Here is a 14,485-nt window from a genome sequence, read left to right as displayed (position 1 = left end):
ATCATAAAACAAGTAAAGTGTGCCTTCAGTGTGGGCCCACTTCCCCCACCCAACCTCCACTTACTTCTTCCACCCATTACCCACACTGGCTCCCTAGCCCTAAATTTGGCTTAGAAATACAAAGGAGCTTTCGCCCAATGCAAAGGAACAAATATCAAGCCACAGAATTTCAGAAGTGATTTGTAGGCCAGGAGAGATCGTTTGGGTCACGGGGACCTTTCCAGATCTCCTTCCACCTCATCATGGAGGCCTCGATCTACTTTGCTACTTCGGACACAAGGCCAAGCCTAGAACAAACCTCTTTCTCACATCTCACGCAGGAAAGCCACGACTGTAGCACCTGATTACCAAAGCCCACTGCCACGGTTCTCCAAGGCAGTACTACAAAAGAAAATGGCTTTCTCAAGTCCAGGGACTCACAGGTCTACACCTTCCTTCAACAGCTGCTGATTCTTTAATTTTGCTCAGAAAAAGCACAGGTCACCCTAATCAGAAAGGTAATGCAAAAATTTCTAAAATAATCCTATTTTGAAGTATTTTCCAAGAATGTCAGGGCCCCTTCCCATCCATCCTTTTCTGATAGCTGGGTCATAACCACATGGGCAAACTGAGGGAAGAACACTAATGGGGAAAGCCATAGTCCAAAGGACAGAACGGGCTAAGTCATAACAAAAATCCCTGCTTTGACCTGAATGGTAGTTTCTCTTACTCAAAATACCTACTCACAATTATATTTTGAGCCTGAGTCTGGAGGAATTGTGATGTAGTAGAAAGAACACGAACAGGAAGCCGGTAGGCTGTGAATCTCATCTCTGCCACTAAGTAGCTGTGTGACTTGGGCCAGGTCCCTTCATCTCTCTGGTCCATGGTTTCCTCATCTGTGAAATGACAGGACTGGGCCAGATGATCTTCTGAGGTCCCTCCCAGCTCTAACAACCTCTTTATCAATGAAAAAAAAAAAGAATTATTGTCCTTATTCATACCATGTAACTGCAAAGAAGTCAGAAATTCTTGGTTAATAATATTCACATTTTTATACCTGTTAATGTTACCAATTGTTATTTAAGCTAGTGAGGAAGGCAGGATCGAGTGAGAACTAGTTCAGATCCAAGGACACCAAGCCCAATAATGCACTTGATGGTTTAAAGGAAATTGTGAAGGCTCTTCTCTTCCTCCATCCATTGCCATGAGTCTCATGGCACTAATAACGATTTCACGGGAGTCGACCATGGGAGACAACCACTGGTGGGACTGAACATGTGCTCCCTGACAGTACCCAAGGGAAGGATACAATGGTCCCTTCTTGGCCACCACGACCTCGGGCTGTGTGTAAGAGAGAGAAGAGGTGGCTTCTCGGCCTTCTTTTTCAGAACACAGCCAATGCTGCCTTTCCTTGGGACTTCCAGCAAAGGGGAGGCGAGAAAGGAATTCTCTACCCTCCACATCACTACCAGAACTCTCTGTTTTTTCTCGGTCTGGATTTAGACACCAAAAAAGGGCATTTAGATATACACAGAACACAAAAAGAAGATTCAGTGAGATGGCACAAGGTATAGTGTTAAGACTCGTACTCAGGAAGACCTGCGTTCAAATCTGGCCTCAGACACTAGCCATGTGGCTCTGCTTAGACTCACTCAGCCTCAGTTTCCCCATCTGTTAGATGATAAGTACAACTGCCCTATTTCACAGGGCTGCTGTGAAGATCAGGTAACATATGAAGGCATTTTGCAAGCCTTAAAATGTTACAGCATAAATGCTGCTGCTACTACTACTTTGTTGTGCTGAAGTTATTTTTCAGTTATGTCTGTCCTGCTCTCTGTGACCCCATTTGGGGTTTCCCTGGCAAAGATCCTGGAAGGGTTTTCCATTCCCTTCTCCAGCTCATTTTACAGATGAGGAAACTGAGGCAAACAGGGTTAAGTGACTTGCTCAGGGTCACACTAGTGTCTGAGGCCAGATTTGAACTCAGGCACTCCACCATTGTGCCCCCCAGTTGCCCACTACTACTATCACCATTGTTGCTGGTGGTGGTAGTGTATGAAATGCCTTCTTAACCATTCTTTACTTCTCATTACTACCACAGGAAACACACACCAAAAAGAGGGGAGGTTTCTGGCCAAGAGGCCCCCTCCAAAGTCACCAACGGTATCTTAACTGCCAGCTCTAGCAGCCTTTTGTCAACCGTCCTCCTTCTTGAACTTCTGCAGCATGACCCCACCAATCCCATCCTCAGACAATCTCTCCTTCCCAGGTTTCTATGACATTGTCCTCTCTTGGCTCTCCAACCTGCCTAACTTTTTTCTCAGTCTCCTTGGCTGGAGCGCCATTGATATCACACACCCTGTGGGCGTCTTTCAAGGCTCCTTCCTGGACCCTTTTCCCCTCCTCCTCAGGATGATCTCATGTCTCTCATCAACTCACAGATTTCCAGATCTACGTAACTGCCCAATCTCACATCTGGGACCCAGTCCCATCACTCACTGGCCCTCTGTACAATGAGAACAGGACTACATTGTGCATTATTGGAAACCAAGGAGAGCTCAGATCTATTTGAGCAACAGCTAGAGGCTACTTACCAATTCAGCACAATTCCTAAAACCACAGTTCCAGACCACCCTGCCCCACCCAAAACAGGCCTATTAGCCACATCCCAAAGCATTTCCAGATTCTTGCCGTATCTCAAGCCCGAGAAGAGACAAAACCCCAACTTTTATTTTACAGAACATAATCCCCAGACTCTTCTAACCACTTAGTCCTATTCTCTGGGCAATGCAAACAGGGCCCCTGTTCAACCAACACAAACTTAGACCATTCAGCAGTTTGCCTTTCAAGTAACAGAATCTGATGACCTATACTGGAGGGGTCTGAGGTCCCTAACACTGGTCCTTCTCCTAACTCATTCAAATCCTTCTCCCCATTATCATTCAAATGAAATAGATTAAACTGATTCTGTCTTTGGTGAACTGAGGTAAGGAGATGATCTGGACTCATAACCAACATCATTCTCCTATAGGGAGTCAATGGTAGTTATGCCCACGTCAAACTGGTGCAGCAGAAAAGAGGCTGGTCTCAAATTCTGGTTCTGCTGCCTACTAGCAGTGAGACTTGGGCAAGTCATTTAAGAGGAAAGGAATAAGCACTGGATATCACCTACTTACAATATACAGGCACTATGCTAGGTACTTTACAAGGATTATCTCTTTGGATCTTCATAACTCTGGGAGTTAAGTGCTATTATCATCCCCATTTTACAGGTGAGAAGTGAGGCAATCCAGGTTAAGGGACTTGCCCACGGCCTTCTGGGCCTCAGCTTCCTCTTCTGCAAAATGAAGAACCCCTTCTTCTGCATGCTCCCAGGGCCCCATCAGCGCTAAATCTGCAATCCTGTTTGTATGACACGTCAGCTGAACATTCTAAAGTCATGGAGAGTGCCCTTGGTCATGAATACTTGCTTGAAAGCAGTCAAAGGAGAATGTTACTGACCTAATTATTTCTCTTTAGGGAAGAACAACTCAAGGAAAAAGAAAGCCATCAGTGCCCCAGAGCCTTCCAGGGAGGCAGCTGTACCACAGAACTTCTAAAGGTTTGTCCCACTGAGAAAAGTCTGTTATTTTTTTAAAAGCTGCTTTCTCTGAAAATACACTGGTAAAACAAAAATTACCTCAGCTCAGAGACCCTCAAAGGCACCAAATGCCCAACAGCAACCAACTTACAGATCACACCTGCGGCACTGTCCAACCTGAAGGACATCCCTGGGCCTGGAGGGAAGCCACCTGAGCCATGGAAGCCACCCTGGGCTTACTAAAGTGATTCAGCTAGAACAGATTGCTGGCCCTCTTCAAACCATTCCATGCCCTTGGACCTTGTCCAGCTGACCCAAGGTTCTCCTTATGTCCCAGACCCCAAACCCCTTAGCACTAAGTCTGCAGGAGTCTATGAATTCCCTCTCAGAACTGCTTTTAATACACAGAAAATGAAATACACAGGATGACCAAGGAAACTAAATTCAAAGTTTTCAAAATAATTTTTAATTCATACACCTCCTGAATCATCCCACAGACCCATTAACGTTAGGTTTCTTAAGAAGCCCTGATCTCTTACTTACCCAGATTCTCATTGTGATGCAACCAGCTTTTCTAGGTCTACCACTGAGACAAAATACTCACTGTGTTAGCTCCCCCCGCCTTTGAAATCAAGAGCATCATAAATAAAACCACAGGTAATGAAAAAAAGACTTTATTTTAGACTTTGAACATGAAACTGATTTCTTCTTTTACAAGAAATTCATGATTCTAACTTACAAAAAATATAATTTACACTCCATCCTGAAAGAATTTTCCCTTTAACAGGAAATTTAGCTGTATCAAATATCAACATTAAATGTAAAACACAATCCAAAAACAAAAAAAACCTCCATTTGACAGGTCATGAACCAAAAAGATCCTTCATGTGACAAAAAAGTCCCTTCAAACTTCATACTTCAGGCCCTTCTCCTCCAGGAACCAGCTAAATAGGAGAAAAACAACTGTTATTACAAAGCAGAATTTCTATAAAGTAAAATCAGTTGACACTGAACAAGTGCCCACAACAGGAGTGGGAAGGAACCTCAAGGCCACATGTGACTCTCAAGTGCAGCCCTTGACTGACTCTAAACTTCACAGAACAATTCAGTTCAGAACAATCCCCCCCTTGCATTTTTCACTAGTTTAAACCAGTTTTCAAAAGAATTTTTGACAAAACCTATTCCAAAATGGTCTAACCACAAACCTGCCTTCAGAGAGGCAAAAGGTCGACACTCTTTTAAATGACCATCCTCTTCTCTGAATGAGAATCTTCTCAGGGTACACTGTCACTATTATCATGATATCTGACTTAATTTGTGAAGTTTGAAGATTAATAACTGATTTTTTTCCCACATGCTAGGCAGGTTACAGGTTACATGGCAATCTAATTTTCACAAACAATTATCATTTATATAAAGTGCTAGATATTCATATTACCTGAAAGATTTTTTTACATCCTTTTAAACTTAGCAAGACTAGAGGAAAATATTATAGCAGCAAAAATATAATCAATAAGCTAAATGACCAGGTTATAGTTTTTCATCAATTTCTATAAAGAACACTTCAAAGATCTGCCTCTAGGGGGAATACTTTCTAGACCAACACAGAGCACAAGCCTTCCCCCACTGGTCTGAATGGGCCTCTGCAGCCCAGGTCCTGGCCACCTGGAAGCCAAGCCTTGGGCAAGGATCCTTTCTAACTTAAATGACTGATCCAAAACCTTAACTGGCTAACTGAGAACACAGAAAGTGTGCCCCCATGCCCCAGAAGGCAGCATGGCGGCATGGGAGCTCAGAGGAAGACCCTGAGTCAGGAGGACCTGGGTTCAAGCCCTGCCCTGACACAGAGTAGCTGTGAACCTCCCCAGGCCCCACAAGCTGCCGATCGGATCGGTGTTGATAGAGGCAGCTGCCAACCATGGAGCTCCTAAGACAGAAGGATTCCAGTACACCTTCTACACCCCTCACATAATCAGCTTCCTCAGGCCCCTGCTATGGCTCTGGGTGGGTCAGTCCATTCTTGGGCCCACATGTAAACCTCTTCAGCTTGGCATGACCTGCCAGAGCCTGTGCTCCCCTGGTATCACCCCTAAGACTTCAGGATTGTCTCCCAGTCACAATGAGGCATTAGCCCTGATTATAGTAAAAGCATGCTGGCCTCGGGGTTGGGGGACCAAGATCAAATCCTGCTTGTCACTGACTACCTGTGACCTTGGGCAGGTGACTCCCAGGGGTCAATGTCCTGATCTGTCTATAAAATGAGGGGCTCCCTCCCAGCTCTGAGGCTGTACACCTGATGATTACAGAGCTCTCCCCTCAGAAGAGGTCTCTAAAGATGTCAAGAACTCTACCTCTTATATAAGGTGTGGGACTGCTGTGGGCAAGCTCTGACCCTCTAAACAAAGTCCTGGGCAGTTCCTGCAAGGTTTTATATAGACACACAGACCCAGAAAATAATGCAGAGAGCTTCACAGCCAATAATGGAGACTTTCATTTCTGAGGAGAGTGCAAAGGATGGGAAATGGCACCAAATCAACTGCAAACAGAAAATGTCCTGGCTTGGGTGAAAAGCCAAGGCTCAGGGGAGGTCCATGGATGTGACAGCCCCTGGAGTAAAGCGGCCAGGCCTGCTTTCAAAATGAAGGGCCCAGGCTCTACACTGCTCCCCTGCCTATCCCATTCCCACTGGGTAACTGGGCAGTGCCATCCCTAAGACACTGATACAAAACGAAAAGTCAGAAACCTACGAAGCAACATAGCCACGTTCAGCCTATTAATCCTGGTAAGGCCTCAGTGGGTAGGGGGGTTCACTGAGACAATTTGGCCCAGATATATTTACAAACAGTCACATTCTCCCAGAAATACCGCTGATACAGTCCAAGACTGCTTCAGTTTAGTGCCCCTGGTGAAAGGATACAGTTGTCACCACTGGTCACGCGAAGTTCAGTCTCGATTTTCTTATCTGAGGCTTCATAAAACTATTAGACTAAGTCCTTTGCTAATTATCTGAGAATCAGCCTCCTGCCTTACATCCAGGGCTCTCCCCACTGCCTCCACCCTAGGCTGCCTCAAGGGCTCTGTATCCAAAATCCTTCCATGTACTGCAGTGCTCCCATGTAAAGGAATTAAAGTTTAGGCAGATGATAAATGTTTCCTGTGTATTCTATTTCCAACAGATATTTTCCCATTCATATATACTAAGTGCTTTAAGGAATAAGTCACAAATGGAAACAAAATGCTAAAGTAAAATTTAACACAGCAGTACAAGTATTTTCAAGCTCACATTAAACAAAAGCCTTTAAAAAGTGGGCCTTGATTCCCCCTACATTTCCCATGCCAACCTGACATCATCCTGGCCTCTCTGACATTGATGGCAGGGCCTCCAAAGTCCTCCCCAGATGCCAATGAAAACCAGGAGGAAATGCAGAGCCCAAGCGTACTCTGTCCTCTTCCAGGTCCACACCTGGCTCACTAACCAGCTATCACACGGAGTTTTTTAGGTGCCAATCTCACAGGCCTCCCCTCCTTTGTCCCTCTAGATTCTCACTGGGCTTGGGCACAAGGGAAACCCTTAAGAAGCCCCACAGCGACAAGGCCTTACCATTGTTATGTTATTTCCATTTAGCAAGATCTGATCAAGCTTGGTGATCCTCCTTCCTTCAGGTGTGATCTCACTAAAGGAAGCCAGAAAGCAGAAACTGAGTTAACATTTGTAACATCAGTCAATATTCTGGAGAAAAAATTATTCTCTAGCTTGAAATTATTTACTATACAAAAGAAGGGCAAAAGATTAGAAAAGTAGGAATCAGGCCCAATCCTTTCTCCAAGGGAAGCACAGAGGGCGCTTGGCTGCAGCCGGGAGACTCCCAACAGAGGTGAAAGAGGAGGAGCTGCTTCTTGCTAGGTCCCTGGCAGCCCAATGCAAGCACCTCCTGGCTGCCCTCTAAGCCAGCCTCTCTGGCAGGTGATTTCAAGGCCTAAGACATCAGCGACCCGGTGGTAAGATGCCTATCTCCACTGATATCCTCTTCTGGATCCTTTCTGGGTCACATAAGCAATAGGTGGCAAACTAGACATTTCCTCCGATCCTCCCAAACAGAAATTATGCCCACAGACAAAGCCGCTTCAGCTGCCTCCGTAGCCTGGGACACCCAGAATCCAAAAGGTTTTAAATAAACAAACAGAAGACACAACATGAATTGATGCTCACTGGCCCAGAGGTCACCCAGGACCCCTCCGCCACTCCCAGCAGAGACACTGTGCTAGCAGAGCCATGGACACAGCAGAGTCACAGCAAAACCTGCCGCTACACTCTGGTCTGCCTCTCTCTTTCCTGTGCTGGGGTGCTGGATTCAGGGCGTGGAAGCGTGCTCAGGCCTCCGCAGCCAGCCTGGAAGCACCAGCACTGAGCAGCTCGGAAGTGCTGGCGCCAGGAAAGTCCACTAGGGCTGTCCCTGAGTAGGCACCACCAGCCCTCAACAGCAGCGCCAGGGTATCCTTCAATTCCAGCAGCTTCCCCTAAATGGAAAAACTTCCATAAGGGCCTGGGGACAGAAGGCACAGCTGTCACCCAAGGACCTGCCCAGGTTTGGCAAGAACCACCCCCAAGTTATCCACTAGCAGATTAGGCTGTCTGGCTCCAAGCGCTCATAAAGACTCCCACCAGTAAGAGGCAGCGAGGTGCTACAGTGAATCAACGGCCAGCCCTGGAGTCAGGAGGACCTGAGTTCAAATCCAGCCTCAGACACTTAACACAAAAAAACTAGCTGTGTGACCTTGGGCAAGTCACAATCCCAATTGCCCTACCTTCCCCCCTCCAAAAAGCAAAAAAAAGAAAAAAAGAGAGACTCCCACCAGTGAAACCCCAGACCACATGGCCCATGCCCCCAACACTTCCAAGAGTGCTCCAGTCAGATAAAAATGTAATTGGGAAAGATTTAAAATAAGCAAAAATGCAATCAAACAGAGATAATGTTAAGAGGTAGTTTTCCAAATTGTTAAGTAGACTGCAAGGATCTTTACAATTTAGTGGCCCTCATTTCTATCTGAATTTGACCCCACTGGTCTAGACACAACATGATTTATGAACAAATATTATGATAATTCATAAAGCAGCTTCAAAATCAGGCACAGAAAGATCAGAAGAGGAATCCTGTAAATTCATTTGTTTTTTGAGGTCAAGTGAAAAAACAAGGCTGGCTTCTCTAAGCCTCTTCATAGTCTGAGCAACCTGCCGTCTTCTTAACAATTACTGCAGGAGTAGAAACAGGACTTCCTCATGGTTCCCACTTCCACCTCCTCCAATTCATGTAAAAAAGGACTCTAAACAAACTTTGGAGCTACAGAACCCACAAAATGACAGAGAGAAGCTAACCTCCCACTGAAGACAGTCAGGTAGGCCGACAAGAAGGGGCCAGCACAGTGCTCTGGTAGTCAAGCCCAGCCCAATGCGAGACCAAGGTTTTATCAGGGGGGCCACAACCAGCCCCCAGCTGGAGGGACTTCAGATCACCAGCAGATGTGGCAGTTTCCAGAATTATCAACCCACAGAGGCCAAAGTGAGAGGTCAGTGTAGACTTTGAGGGAACACAGAGTTCAGGAGTGTGGTCCAGACTTTGCCCCCAGGGCGAGAAGCAGCTGAGGCCTCGGTTAGTCGTGCATCTGCCACCTCGTGGATGCTTCAGAGCTCCTAGCCTTCAGATTGTAAGGGGACCAAGCGACCAGTCTGAGGGGTAATCACTCTTGCTTTAACCTGCTTGGATCTGGATCACTGTCTTGGGTGGAGGTCCTGGGGTGTGTGACCAGCTGCCAGAGCAGGTGGAGGATTCAGAGAGGGCAGCCAACTAATAGCTCCAGCAGCTGAGAAAACCCCAGCAATTTGGGACAAAGTTCCCCTCTCTGGTGGCAGAGCTCTACCGTAGCAAAAAGCTCAAAAGTCAAGTAATTGAGAGGCAACATGAGCAAGCAGAGGAAGCAAAGCAAGCTCAGCAATCTGACTTTACACTCCTATTGTGGGGACAAAAAGGATCAAAGCATGGAACAGGAGGAAGACAGCAAAGTCAGAACTCCTGCACCAAAAGCTTCCAAGAGAAATATGAGCTGGTTACAGGCCACAGAGGAGCTTAAGAAGGATTCTGAAAATCAAATAAGAGAAGTGGAGGAAAAATAGGGAAGAGAAAGGAGAATGATGCAAGAAAATTATGAAATGAGAGTCAACAACCTGACTGAAGAAAATAACACCTTAAAAAATAGACTAACTCAAATGGCAAAAGAGGCTTAAAAAGCCAACAAGAAGAATGCCTTAAAAAGCCGAATTTGCCAGATGGAAAAAGAATCTCAAAAGTTCACTGAGGAGAATCATTCCTTCAGAATTAGATTGGAGTTCCCAGATCAAGAAGAAAATATTACAAGCAGCCAGGAAGAAATAATTTGAATATTGTGGAAACACAATCAGGATAACAAAGGATCTGGCAGCTTCTACACTGAGGGATTGAAAGACTTGGAATATGATATTCCAGATGTCAAAGGAGCTGGGAGTAAAACCAAGAATCACCTACCCAGCAAAACTGAGTATCATCTTTCAGGGGAAAATATGGTCATTCAATGGAATAGAGAACTTTCAAGCATTCTTGATGAAAAAACCAGAGTTGAATTGAAAATTTGACATTCAGATACAAGAAGCAAGAGTAGCATGAGAAGGTAAACAGGGAAAAGAAATCATAAGGAACTTATCAAAGTTGAACTATTTACATTCCTACATGGAAAAATGATAACTGTAATTTATGAAACTTCTCAGTATGAGAATAGTTGAAGGGAATAGAAATATGTGTGTGTGTGTGTGTGTGTATATACATACATACATACATACAACTGAATAGGAAAGGAGGATACTTAAAAGGTGAAATTGAGAGGTGAGAGAGGAATATAATGAGAGCAGATGGGAAGAGACAGAATGGGGTAAATTATCTCATGTAGAAGAGGCAAGGGAAAACTGTTACAATGAAGGGAAAGAACAGGAAGGCAAAAGGGAATGAGTCAACCTTATTCTCATTGAATTTGGCTTAAGAAGGGAATGACATACACACTAAATAGGGTATCTCACCCTACAGGAGAGTAGGGGGGAAGGGGATGAGAGGGGAGATGATGGAAGGGAGGGAAGGCTGGGGGGGAGGGGAGGGAGTTGGAAGCACACACTTTTGAAAAGGGACAGGATCAAAGTAAAGAACAGAACAAGTGGGAGGTGGGATAGGATGGAGGGAAATATAGTCAGTCTTTTACAATATATCCACTATGGAAATGTTTTGCATAGCTATACATGTACAACCTATACTGAATTGCTTGTCTTCCCAGTAAGGGTGGGTGACAAGGAAGGAAGGGAATGAATCTGGAATTCAAAGTTTTAAAATCAAATGTTTAAAAATATATATATATTATTATTATTGTTATCATTTTACTTGTAACTGGGAAATAAGATACACAGGTACTGGGGCACAGAGATCCACCATGCATGCCCTACTGGAAAGTTGGAGGAGGGATGGGGAAAGATATAGGAGAGAGCAGATTGGGGGAGGGGATATTCAGTGGGATCACTGTTTTGGGGTGGTGGTTAGGGGAAAATGGGGAGAAAATTTGTAACTCAAAATCTTGTGGAAATGAATGATGTAAACTAAAAAAAAAAGAATAGAAGGAATGCAGAAAATGGGAAAAACCATTCATAGACAATCTCTCCGCACGTGACTGGGTTGGAACATTACCATGGTATAGGAAAATACTGAGCTCATTGATTTAGAAAAACATGGGAAGACTTGGACAGAGGAAGGAAGATGCTATCCACCTTCAGAGAAACAGATGACCAGTGGAAATAAGCATAGTATAGTCTTACATATATGTGTGTGTCTATGTATATACATACATGTGTATATTTATTGATATCTGTAGATATGTATGTACATATGTATATATATGTGTGTGTGTATGTGTGTGTCTCTCTCTCCCCATCTATCCATATCCATGCTTAATTATAGCTTTCTTTAAGGTAGGAAGGAGGGAGGGGGAAAAAATAAATTAGCAAAGAAAACTGGGCAGCTTTGAAAACAATGTGTAGTATTTATTATATAGATATTCTTGAAATGGAAATTTATTGTTTTATATTGAATTCCTTCTTGTGGTTTGCTGTGTACATGGCCTTGACTTTTTTTTTCTTTTCTCATTTTGTGTTTAAGTTTAAAATTTTTAAAAAGTTATAAAAGTTAAAACAAAAAAAAAAACAATTACTGCAACCAGTCCCCATGTCTGAACTAAGCCTTGAAATTTCTAAGCTGTTAACAGGGACTATCTTTGTTGAAATGGGTCTCCTCTACTAATTACTTACACAAGCAAACAAATTCCATAATAATTAGATTAAGACAATTACTCTATGAACCAATTTCATCAACTATTAGAAATGTGATCTCCATGACTGTCTGATGGCAAGGCATTTATAATTTTTAAATCATAAAAGGAACAGATCTTATATTGAGACTCACTAGTATTACCAGAAGGTGGGAGAGGAAAAGGGTGGAGAGAGGAAGAGAGGGGAAGGGGTGGGGGGGGGAGAGAGAGAAAGATAGAATAACAGAGTTTTATTAAGAACTTACAATGTGCTAGGCACTATGCTCAGTACTGGGAAAACAAATACAAGCAAAAGGAAAGACACTGCCTGTCCTCAAGGAGATTCCATTCTAATGGGAGAGACATGAAAAATGAACCAGAAAGTCAGGGTAAGAGGAGAGGTGAAAAAAATCTTCCCCCAAACCAAAATTAAATAATACTCACAACTCAGTGACATCTTCCAATACCATATCTGGAATCTGGTGTCAAGAAAATAAAGCACAACTCAACAAAAGCTTAAGCTAAGGAATACTGTCACATCTCTCTCTGTCTCTCTCCCTCTCTCTCTCTCTCTCCCTCCCTGTCTCTCTCTCTGTCTGTCTCTGTGTGTGTCTCTCTCTCCCACTGTCTGTCTCCCTCTTCTCCCTCTCTTTGCAGATTCAACTTTTGAAAACAATTAATTTGAAGTCATCATGAATAGAAATCCAATTCAATTCTGCCACCATTTATCAAATGCCTACTCTTTGCAAGGTGCTAGTGATAAAGAAGGAATAAGACTGAGGTTTTGCCCTCTAGAAGGTTTCACTGTAGTTGAGGACAAGAAACATAAACAATCCAACAGGAGGCAGAATGGTCTGTTCTACAAGACACCTGGGCCTCATGGTCTGTGCCACTGCCAGCTTCTCCAAACACACTGAGGGCACCAGACTGACCGTCAGACTCTCACACTTGGCAAACATCATTTAAACAAGCATTCAAAGGATACTGACAAAGTCATCAAAGCCCAGCAGCGTGCCCACGATCTCTTTGTCACTCTTCATCACGATGTGAATCCGTGAGCCTATACATTTGTCAACAAGTTCTAGTTGTGGAGAAGACAAAGAGAAAGGGTTAATCAGCCTCCTGTGCATCCCCTTGGCTCTGCTGCCCAGTGAAAAGGGAAACAACAAGAACCACAAGGCTGACATAAAAGCTTCCATGTCTCGGTCATCCCACATTTGTTGTACCATCACATAAGATCCTGATGAGGACAAGGGAAGAAGACCGAAATCTGCCCTCAGAAGGAGGGCCAAAGTACGGCACACAGTGATGCAGAGGGATGGGCCTCGCTCCCTCCCTTGGGAAGCCCCAGTCAGAGGGACCGTTCAGAGCTGTGAGTGGCCTCGGGGTGACACAGATCAAAGCCATGGGTCCCACCCTAGCCTTGCCCTCTGCCCAGATGAGGAACCTCAGGACCCAAAGGACAGCTGCCTTCTCCAGGGGCACTTTTGGAAATCATGGGGTGCCTCCTCATGGGGGGGTGGCACAGGGCCCCCGCCCGGGCCAGGGAGCCGAGGGGGAAACTGAGGCATGGGAGCAGAAGAGACTTGTCCAGGGTCAGAGTGGGGACAAAGGACCTCGACAGAAACGTTAACTGAGGCACCAGTAAGTACAGGGACTCACACAGGGCGGTCCACGGGACAATGGACCCAGGGCTGGGAGGGGCCTTGGAGGCCACGGGGCCAACTCACAGCGGGGGAAACTGAGGCACGGTCCAGGAAAGGCACCTGCCCAAGGTCACACACAGGACCCGGCCCTGAAGCCGGGAGGGACCTCGGAGCCCATGGAGCCGCTTCACAGAGGGGGAAACTGAGGCCCGGGGGCCGGGCTGGGACCTAGCCCAGGTCCGGGGCCCCGCCTCCCCACGACCCCCGGGGCCCCCTCCCGGGCCCCCCGCTCCCCGACTTTACCCAGCGGCAGCAGCTGGGACGGGTTAGTGGTCGCGTTGACCGCCATAGCTCCAGGAAGTGGCCAGGGAAGCCTAATCGAGGCCCGCCCGCACTTCCGATCCTCCCCCAGGCATGCTCAATAGAAGAGCGTGGAGTTCTCGATCGAAGGGGCGCGAGCACGCACGCACTACGTAATCCACACTTACGTACGCACACACTCACGCGCGCACACACACCACCCCCTACCCCACCCCTTCCTCGCGCATGCGTACGGAAAACCTGTTGCAGTGCTGGCCGGGGTGAGGCCAGAGCTGGTGCCGCAGTACCCCCGCCTTGTCTGGCCGCCGCGTGCGGGCTGAAACCCAGCCTGCGCTCGCTCCTTTTTCCTCTAGGGGGAGCCGAGAAGCCCTGACAAGGCCTGATTGAGAGGAGTGCCGCAGTCCCCCTCCCACGGAGCTCTGAAACTTCTGGAAAACAGCAGGGAGGGGTGGGGGATTGAGGGGGACCGATACAAAGAAACACAAAGCAGATACAAAGTAACGAACCGTAGGAGGCTTTGCTGCAGAGCTCGGGCTGCGAGCGGGGGGAGGGGAGGGGTGGGGGGCAGCCGCGCAGCAGGCGACCC

The 14,485-nt window shown here is 46.0% G+C and overlaps 1 protein-coding gene across 1 annotated transcript; it reads right to left on the bottom strand.

Annotated features, from left to right (window-relative positions):
- Nucleotides 1–4,220: 4,220 nt before the first annotated feature.
- Nucleotides 4,221–14,039, bottom strand: LSM5 (LSM5 homolog, U6 small nuclear RNA and mRNA degradation associated). The gene is made up of 5 exons (XM_069084300.1): nt 13,882–14,039; nt 12,918–13,013; nt 12,377–12,404; nt 7,164–7,236; nt 4,221–4,506 (listed from the first exon to the last, which is right to left on the bottom strand). The coding sequence occupies exons 1-5, from the start codon at nt 13,925–13,927 to the stop codon at nt 4,474–4,476; spliced, it is 276 nt and encodes a 91-aa protein (XP_068940401.1). The 5' UTR covers nt 13,928–14,039; the 3' UTR covers nt 4,221–4,473.
- Between the last annotated feature and the right edge of the window lie 446 nt (nt 14,040–14,485).

Source organism: Petaurus breviceps, unplaced genomic scaffold (genome assembly GCF_028583685.1).
Source record: "Petaurus breviceps papuanus isolate PSGF00001 unplaced genomic scaffold, PetGlider_PUasm1.0 174, whole genome shotgun sequence".
In the NCBI taxonomy this organism is placed as follows: domain Eukaryota; kingdom Metazoa; phylum Chordata; class Mammalia; order Diprotodontia; family Petauridae; genus Petaurus; species Petaurus breviceps.
This window is presented reverse-complemented; position numbering and strand designations above follow the sequence as displayed.